This window comes from Danio rerio, chromosome 19 (assembly GCF_049306965.1).
Source record: "Danio rerio strain Tuebingen ecotype United States chromosome 19, GRCz12tu, whole genome shotgun sequence".
In the NCBI taxonomy this organism is placed as follows: Eukaryota; Metazoa; Chordata; class Actinopteri; order Cypriniformes; family Danionidae; genus Danio; species Danio rerio.
The window spans coordinates 9,932,501-9,942,500 of record NC_133194.1 but is presented as its reverse complement, the minus strand read 5'-3'; the positions used below and the strand labels follow the sequence as shown (position 1 = coordinate 9,942,500).

At 37.4% G+C, this 10,000-nt stretch overlaps 1 protein-coding gene across 7 annotated transcripts in view; it reads left to right on the top strand.

Annotated features, from left to right (window-relative positions):
- Positions 1-10,000, top strand: part of celf3a (cugbp, Elav-like family member 3a) — a 79,070-nt gene that overhangs the window by 13,003 nt on the left and 56,067 nt on the right. For 3 of the 7 annotated variants that reach the window (XR_012394711.1, XR_012394710.1, XM_021468129.2), the window contains exons 1-3: positions 1,688-1,777; positions 4,808-5,084; positions 5,416-5,498. Coding sequence is in view for 4 of the 7 variants with exons in the window: in XM_021468129.2 (XP_021323804.1) it covers positions 4,940-5,084; positions 5,416-5,498 (228 nt within the window). In the remaining 3 variants the exon portion in view is untranslated. 7 annotated transcript variants of the gene reach the window in all.

The following is a 10,000-nucleotide window of genomic DNA, read 5'->3' as shown; positions in this document are numbered from 1 at the left end:
CAGAGAAATAAAAAATGCATGTAAAAAAACAGCTTGGGCCTTAATCTGGCTAATGTTCCTTATAGTATGCAATAACAGTGATGTACTTATTACTTTTGTAATCAAGAATAAAATAGGTTGTTTCCATTTTTTTAACATGCAACAATATTTTAGTAATATGATTACAATTATGAGCTTTATTCATATGTAAAAATAAAGATGTACTATTTTCATTTATTCATATTTCTTCTGGCTTATGGTTCTTCAGAAATAAAAATGTTTCATTCATTTTCCTTTGGCTTAGTTTCTATTTCTGATGTCGCCACTGTGGAATGAACTGCCAACATTTTCGACATATGTTGTATGCAGTAGATGCCCCTAATTCCAGTCGCAACCCAGTACTGGGAAACACCCATGCACACTCAGTCACAGATACACTGGCTAATTTAGTTTATTCAATTCACCTATAGCCCATGTCTTTTGACTGTGAAGGAAACCGGAGCACCCAGAGCAAACCCACGCAAACATGGGGAGAACATGCAAACTCTACACAGAAATGCCAACCGGTCCAGCCAGGACTTAAACCAGCTCCCTTGTTGCTGTGAGGCAACAGTGCTAACCACTGAGCCATGGTGTCACCAACAGTAATACAATTGCGAGCTTTATTTTATAAATAAAAAAGATATACTAATTTTATGATTTATATTTCTTCTGGCCTATGGTTTTTCAGGAAAAAAATGTTTTGTTGATATTAATATAATTGATTAATAATTAATGAATTGTTTGTGGTAGAGTGTTTGATATCAATTTATTTATTTTATGCAAATGGACAAATTACTTTTTTTTTGTTGTAATTTTTTTTTTTATTATTTATGACTATTTTTTCTCCAATAAAACATGCCATCGAATATCACTATCTAAGGTTATAATACTTAAATGGGGTATATGCACACAGACTTTTAATTTCAGTTAGCCAGCCCCTGTACTTCCGGTTAATCGTCATCCCATATAAAATCAGATTTCTATAAAGAAAAAACCTTTATCTTCACTGCCTGGCTGAGATACGGTATAAAGTGGTTATCAAACCAAACAAGAAGACCTGCAATAAATAAAAATTTTCCACGCTATGTCTTTCAAATATGGAAATTAATTTTACCCCAGTTCTTTCAATGGAATTTCTGCGATAGCCTGCTGCAAACGACGGTGCCTGCATTTAAATGGTCTTTCCTCTCTTTTTACGAGTAAAAAACCAAGTGGATGCTTGCGTCTATTTAACTGATTGTATTTGAACTACATTACAACATCAAAGGAACCGTATGAAATTGAAAATAGTCACACAAAGCTCTAACCGGAAGTTCATCGTAGGCTGAAAAACACTAGCTGTGCATCCCATTATCCAGCAGTATATAGTAAAACAATGTATAATAAGCTTAATTAGTTTTGCCTTAATGCGATATTAAAATAAATGCATTATGAAGCGTAAGTCTCAAGATATAAAGACTTCATGAAGAGCAATAAAGATGGCATAGTATGACTGTGAAATGAAAAGGACAGCTGTTCCTGTTTGACAGCCTCCCCCTCCAAAAGAAGTAGCGACTTTAGTGAGAGGAAAATATCGACGCTCCCTTAATCCGAGTAAGCATCACGGTTTCCACACCCCGAGGGAGGACAGGAGATGGACAGGAGGGGGACACCGGCTTTCGACGTCAAAAGCTACGGGTTATACGGAGTGTCAACACCGTGAATACAGCCGACAGAATTACACAGCATCTTCTTTCCTTTGCCTCTGCATCAAAACGTGAGTGAAATGCATTTGACTCGCATCTGTGCTCGTATTGATCCATGCATGCATTCTAGTCAACAGGAGATATTTGAGAGGGCACGGGGAGACAAAAAAACCCAAGGCGATTCAAGGGTGACAGATGCACGGATTTAGTTGAACGCACAGCGGTTCGCGTCCAAACCGTTCGCTCTCCATCGGCTCCATTTACTTGTGCACGTAGAATAAAAAGCACACCATATTCTACAACCAGGCTGAAAGACAGCAAATAAACAAACATCCCCATGGGATTAACTAAAGAGAGAGATAGACTGAGAGATGGAGAGAGAGAGGGAAGGAAACGAGAGCAAATGTCGCCCTTGCACACATAGCTCGGAGGATCTGATTAAACTTCTTTTCGATTTAAAGGCGTGAAGTTGCATGTGCACTCGCATGTTTTTGTTCTCTCGCATGTATGTGCGTATGTGCAGTTAGTGTCGTGACAAAGAGCCACATACGCCTGAGCCTCCAGTGTGGATTAAACAAAGAAGCAATGGGGGATATACGTCAATATTTATATGCATTGCATTTCATTGCGTTCACTTATAATGTGTTCTGTTGCCAGAGCTCGCAACACAAGTTTCTTTGTTCTAATATTGCAATTGAATAACCTCCTACATAGTGTTTTTGTCCTATGTTATATCTTAAAATAGAAATATTTATAGAATTTAAAACGTGTCATTAATAGGCTATTTATAGATCTATACAATTATATAGACATGCTATTTGACGATATACGCTACAGATCTGCTGTGAAGTTTGACATTTCAAAGCACCACTGTAATCATTATTGTTCTTCCTCATATCATGCCATTAATTCAGCTTTACCCAATCAGAGCTTCCATTCACGATGTGTTTTTAGCTTATTAATTTAGTTTAAGGTGTTTATTAAATTGTATTCGTGTAAAGAAACGTAAGGTCTCCCATTGTGTGAGAATGTTTGCCATTCAGACACAGGAGATTGTAATTCTGGCGAACCGAACGGCGATTGGTGGTCCTCCTTGCATAAATTTGCATATTAAATTGTGATCTGGTCTTGCGTTCTTGAAGTATAGCAACGCCGAACGTTGTGTTTTGATTTAGAAAAGGGTGTTGAGGATGTTAAAGGGAAGAAAATGTTAGATTAATGAATGAATACAGTGCATATTTGATGTTCTAACAAGCAGAAAGAGCAACAGTAGCCTATAGCTGTATAACTTGATCGTTATCATGTGTAAATTGACAAAACAAACAATGCCCTGTTCACTTTTTTAGCTACATTTCACATACAAACAAAAATGTTTGTTTATATGGTCTACAAAGAATTGTGTTTCGGTGATAGCATGACAAAGCTGTATTGACATCACTGTGTTAAACAATTAATTTAGGAACTCTTTTCATGCTTTAATTTGTATATTAAATTGTGATTAGCCTTTCATTCTTAAGAGGATAGTTCACCCAAAAATATTTTTCTTTGGTTCCTAAGGCTATATTAAGTAGCTGTTGCTTTAAAGTGGAGCAGAAAATCCATTTTATTTTAATATTCTGTGGAAAAAGAAGCCCAAAAAGTTCATATTGGATTGTTTTAATAAACAAAAATGGCTTGTTTGAGAACTAAAACCTCACTTTATGTCATATGATCTACGAAGAATCGAATTATGTGTGTGACATTTGAGTGATAGCATGAGCTGTATTGACGTCTTTATTATCCTCAACAATGTTAAACAATTATTTCAGCTATTCTTTTCTCACTTTAATTGGTCACACTTTACAATAAGGTTCATTAGTTAATGTTAATTAATGCATTTCCTAACATGAGCAAACAATGAACAATGGATTAACCACTGTATTTGTTCATATTAGTTAACGTTAGTTAATGAAAATACAGGAGTTCATTGTAAGTTCATGTTAACATGGTGCATTAACTAATGTTAACAAGATGGACTTGGATGTTAATTATGCATTAGTAAATGGTCAATTATGATTTATAAATGCTCTACATGTGTTGTTCATGATTAGTTCATGTTAGTAAATGCGTTAACTAATGAACCTTATTGTAAAGTGTTACCCTTTAATTTGCATATTGAATTGTCATTGGCCTTTGGTTCTTAAAGGGATAGTTCACCCAAAATATTTTCACCATTTTCATTCGTCTTGGTTCTTAAGGCTATATTAAGTAACTGTTGCTTTAAAGTGGATCAGAAAATCTATTTTATTTTAATATTCAGTTGAAAAAGAAGCCCATAAAGTTCATTTTAGATCATTTTAATTAACAAAAAAAGGCTTGTTTGAGAAATAAAACGTCACTTAATGTCTTATGATCTATGAAGAATTGTACTATGTGTTGGACGTTTCAGTGATAGCATGACATTTATTATCCTCCACTATGTAATACAATTAATTCAGCAACACTTTCATGATTAATTTGCATAGTAAATTGTGACTGGCCTTTCGTTCTTAAAGGGATAGTTCACCAAAAATATTTTGACCATTTTTTCATCTTTTTTCGTCTTTCATTCTTAAGTAGCTATTGCAGACATTTACATTTAGTCATTTAGCATATGTAAATGTGAAATGTAAATGTAAGTACCTATTGTTTTTAAGTGGAGCAGAAAATTCATTTTATTTTAATTCCCTGTTTACAATCTAGATTTCAAGATGGTGGTTCTGGAGTGTTAATTTTAGATCATTTTAATTAACAAAAATGTCTTAATTGATAACTAAAACATCCCTTTATGTCAACTAATTGATTACATTAGGGGAACTGAAATACTTGTATTTATTTTTATCACAAAATAAAAAGCTTTTTTTGCAAAGCATTCCAGTTCAAGTGTGGCTAGCCGTGCTGTGAACCGAATTACCAAATTCCTTTAATAAAACACCCTCATGAAAGTCTTTAACACATATCTTTGGCTGCTTTACAAGCACCTCAGGTCCTTTTACAAACACAAATCTTGTTAATGGAAGTTATTATGAAGTGTCAGCGAGTATAGCTTTTTTTTAAAAAGCGCTATCTGTTCTTCTACTCAGAGCTGTCACGGTTCAGACCTTTCCATCGGGACCCGTGTTTAACATCGCAACTCTTCCCCCACCGCTGAGCCGCTCTCCAGTGCTGAAACCCCGGGCGCAGCTGTCGCTCCGTCCCCTTAGGAAACTGTCCTAATGAAGGAGGCCGACGCCATCAAGCTCTTTATTGGCCAGATCCCACGGAATCTGGAGGAGAAGGACCTGAAGCCCATCTTTGAGCAGTTCGGGAAGATCTACGAGCTTACGGTGATCAAGGACAAGTACACGGGAATGCACAAAGGTAATTAAACGAGATTGACGCGGCTCTATTGAGCGGACAGTCTCAAGGGGAGATGGGAGACTAATGGTGCTAGATGAGTTTCCTTTTCATATCTTAAGAGAAACGTCTCTTGTGAGGTCTTGCTCTTAGAGCGTCGCGTAGACTCTTTAACCTTTAGTTTTGCCACAGCATCTTTGGTTTTAAGAGAAAATCGAATGTATTCTTGGAGAATTTGTTCAACATTTCTTAGTCACACTTGTGATGTCCGCAAAACACTGCTTGATATTCATGGTCTGTCTGGGTCTGCTTCATTTTTTATACATCCCACGTTGTATTCTTGTTCCCTCTTCAGGATGTGCCTTCTTGACATACTGTGCGAGGGAGTCAGCCTTGAAGGCCCAGAATGCACTGCACGAGCAGAAGACATTGCCAGGGGTGAGTTGTCGCTGTTAATAAAACCAACGCAGAGACGGGCTGGGTGAAAAATAGATTTAGTAAGCCAGACAAACATTTCCAGTTTGCCTATATATAGTAGACCTCGCATATAGGATGCATCTTTTAAATCTAACCGGACAGACGAGCACGAGTTTGTTTCTAAAAATGGAAACAACACATTATATGGTTCAGGAAACAGGATCTGTGGAAATGTGTGTTGACTGAACAGACTTTAATTAGGTATGTAGGAGGGCACAATCCTTGAAGGCATCCGCGATCTTGTCGCTCTCTGAAGTCGTTGATTAGCTGTTAGGCCATCTGCCGCGCCAGCGCCTTGACGGGCAACCTGTAAATCCAAAACCTCTCGTCTTTTCATCACTTTTATGTTTCCATCCCTAAATCGCCTGCTTTTTCCAGATCCTCCAGATGCGTGTGGTCATTACGAGCCGAATGCTGTGTGTGATGTCAGTGTGTTGAACTGGGGGATGAGATCATTTGGTCTGTTTTGCAATTAATACTATACGCTCAGCGCTCTCATGGTGATGTTTCTTTCTTTCTTCCTGTTGATTAGACTTGGAGCAACCAAACCCACAGGGAATCTTTCGCTTCCCCTCAAATTCTATTTAAGCGGGTTTAATTTGTGCTAGAGGAAGCTCCGAGAGGAGAAATGTCGTAAAAAGCAGAGACACGATGTGGACTAAGCGGCCAAACAGAAGCTTCTGGTGCATCTGAACAGCCAACTGTGGTCCCACCAGACGTAGGCTAATGAAGGGATATATGGCTTTATTGCTCCGTATGTCACGTAGGATAACATTGAAGCCTGGTGGAGTGATGTACGAAATTGAAGTGCAAGCGAAGTAAACCACGTTTTGTTCTAGTTTTAGCCAAATATCTGATGATTTTGTGCTTAGCACATATAAGTAAACCCCTCACAAATTTATCTTTTGTATTCACACTTTTAATAGGAAGTTATACAATATTATATTCATGCATATACATAAGATTAGTCAGTACTGAAGCTAAATCTGGAGGTTATCTAGCAAAATAACTTATGATAACGGTCCAAAAAGTAGTACACCCACATTTATATGATAGAGTAAAATATTAAATACAAATTTTAAAAAAGAGGAAAACTCAAGAAAAGCAAAGAAATGGAAAAATTTAGTTGAAATTTTGTAGGTTGTACTACAACAACTTGTTTTTTTTAAATAAATTAAGATAATATTTATTCATAATTTATATAAGTACAATATTATATACCCCTACAGGGATGCAGACAGAATGTAAAAACAACTGACAAAGTTTACATTTTGAAAGTACAATGTTTACATTTTAAGCTGCCTGTCTACTGCACAGGACATTCGGACATGACTGTCGGAATACGCCCCCTTGTGGCAGTCGCAGTCAGTTTTGTTGTAAACCATGGGAGAGAAGCTGGATTCTAGCAGTGTTCGAAATAAAGGAGTGCAAAAGCAAGAGCCTTCAAGCCTGGTTTATACTTCTACATCGAGTGATCGGTGTGACCCACGGCGCATGCCTTGTGCATTTTCGTGCATTTATACCTCTGCACGCTGTTTGTGGTGGTCTGCAATAACACTTTCGAAATGCTAGCTGACAGTGAGGTTTTTATGTTCCTCTGTGTCGTGTTTCTTTGCTGGTGATTTGTTTTTTTCTGAACGCTACCTTATTGTAGAAGTTACTCAAACTTGCTTATTTTGCGGCGGGAACGGGCGGACGTGCAACAACTTTAATCATAAGATAAACGCAAAACAAAAGTTTCCATCTGGACCTCCTTCACAGGACTCTTAAAGAGAAACACTTACTCCAACAAGTTAGCGCGACTCTCGGTCCCGCCCACTCTTGTCAGCGCTACCAAGTCATCCAATCACAGGGCTTGCACTATGCGTTGTTGCGTTGGTAGTTAGATTTTTTGAGAGGTGCGCGTTAGCGTAGGCGACCAGCCACAACGAGAGCTATGATTCAACGCGCAGGCTGCGCCAGAGCATACGCGTGCACTTGATGCAGAAGTATAAATCATTCTTTATTCTCCGTCTGTTCACCATGGTTGAATGAATGAACACTAGAAACTCAAAGACCGCAAAAAAAATGTAAAGGCATTGTGGAGACAACATAAAAAAAAATTATTACTGATTTATGAATAAACATGTTTTAATATAAACCTTAAAAAAAAAAAAAAAATGCAATTCTCATCCCGCGCGCACGGACCTGCCTGGACAACAATAGAATATATCACATCAGGTCAACCAGTCGCATGCGCTGTAGTTGCAGGAGTTCGATTATTTTAACGGATCCGCAGCTCAAATCGGATCGGTAATGTCTGCATACTGACATAATCGGAACACCACACAGCTCCCGGATTACTTTCCATTGTAAATGAATGACTTCCAGTTTGTCAGTTGTCCTTATTTAACAATAACTATTAATTAATTGAATTTACAGAAACCGTACTATAGCGTGAAATATATCGTTCTCAGGATATGAGAATAGGGTGTCTGCTGGGTCTTAAAATTTTAAAAGTTGCTAAATCAATGTAGAGAAATTTAAGGCCCTTAAAAAGTGTTCAAAAGTCTTAAATGCTATTTTGCAAGGTATTAAATTTTACATCATTTTTGATTATACAATGTGTGGTAGTATGCTAAAGTTTGCCTGAATTAAGTCTGTGAATATCAGGACGCTGTGTAGTTTGTGAAATCAATAAAATCCTGCTGAATTTGACATCATGCTGCTTTGTTTACTGCAGTTACCAAGGCAACACCATTATTTTTGTAGTTCTATAGGCGCCAACCTGCTGAATTAGCTAGATTTAATCGATTTTTATTCAGTATATGAAAAATGTGTTTTTTTTTGTTTTTTTTTTTGTAATTATTTTTAAGGGTTTTCACCTTTATTTGATAGAACGGTAGAGAGAATTGACAGGAAAGCATGGGGAGCAGAGAGAGGGGAAGAATCGGCGTAGGACCTTGAGGCGGAATCGAACTCGGGTCGCCGTTAACACCAGAGTGCATGTGTCGACAAACTAACCACTACACCACTGGTGCCGACATGAATAATGTTTTAGTTTTGGATTCGTTTTTTACATTATTATTTTGTAAATATACTGTAAGTTAAAATCTTGCCAGTGTTTCCGGTTGAAACCCAAAGTGGTTATAAGGTCTTCAAATGTATGGAAAGAGTCTTAAAAAAGGTCTTAAGAGGTATTAAGTTCAAATCAGTCTCTGATTCCTGGATATACTCTGGAGAAGACCTTGTTTTAGATGATCATTGTTTGTGAGCATCTGTTAAGATGGTTTTTACTTATGGCGAGTGGCGTTATGCGCATGTGTGCTCAAGAGTAACTCCAGAACAAATCCCATTATTAGCATGACAGTAGTCTGACCTTTGCGACCTCTCCAGGCGTAGATCAGTGGGTTCTCTCGGCTTTAAATCCTCAGTCCTTCTTTTCTGTCCCTCCATCCTTCTTTTAGTCTACCCCCCTTACCTAAGCCTGGTAAGACGGTGTTCAAACCTCCCCCATGAGGTAGAACGGGAACCACGTTATTAAGTACAACAGCCCCCCTCTCTTAAAGAGAAATCTCTCTCTCTTCCTCTTTCTCTTTCTTTCCTTTTTTCTCACACACGCAGACGACAGCCCAGCTGTGTGGCATTATTACCAGCTCATGGCACCTGCCATTCAGAACAAGCCCCGCCCCTAGCCTGTCAATCATCACGAATCGCTCCGGCAACGCTGCGTGATGTGTGTTTAGAGTGCGTGTGCGGGTGAGATAGGAATTGTAACAACGATGAGGGGAGAAAGACAGATAAGATAAGACAGAAATTGGCTCAGAACCTTCATTTCTCACCTTTTCTTTTTCCCCCTCTCAGGCTTTGTTCACACTACACCCAATTCAAATCCGCTTTTCAGATTTGATCTTTAAGACTGTCTGTTTGCATTGTCATTTCGTGAGTGATGAAAACATATCTGCTTGTTCAGAATAGCGAGGAAAGCAATAGCTCACCCAAAAAATGACAGTCCTGTCATCATTCAGTCAGCTTCATGCTGTTCCAAATCTGTAGGACTTTGTCTAGTGTGAAACATAAAAGATCTGTAGAAAAATGGATTCTATTGACTTTCAGTGTGTAGATGAAGAAAACTCAAGGTAATGCTTTATTTGCAGTGTTGTTTTTCAGTGTTTGATATAGTGTTTGTTAAAATAAACATTTGAAGATTAGAGATTTAATCTTTTTTGTTATATTTTTGTTTTCCTTATTTCTGTTTTAAACTGATATTTGTATTTTAGTTGTATTTATTATTGCAGTTATAGTTTAATCTCGATTTTTTTTATTAATGACATCTCTATTAGCTTTAGGTTTTTGATCTAACAATTGCATCACTGTTTCATAGCATGATCAAAAAAGTGGTATAATCCTTCTTTATATTATCTGTTTTTATCATATCTGTTTTTATTGATTTTAATTATATAATGTAACCCAGCAAACAATAC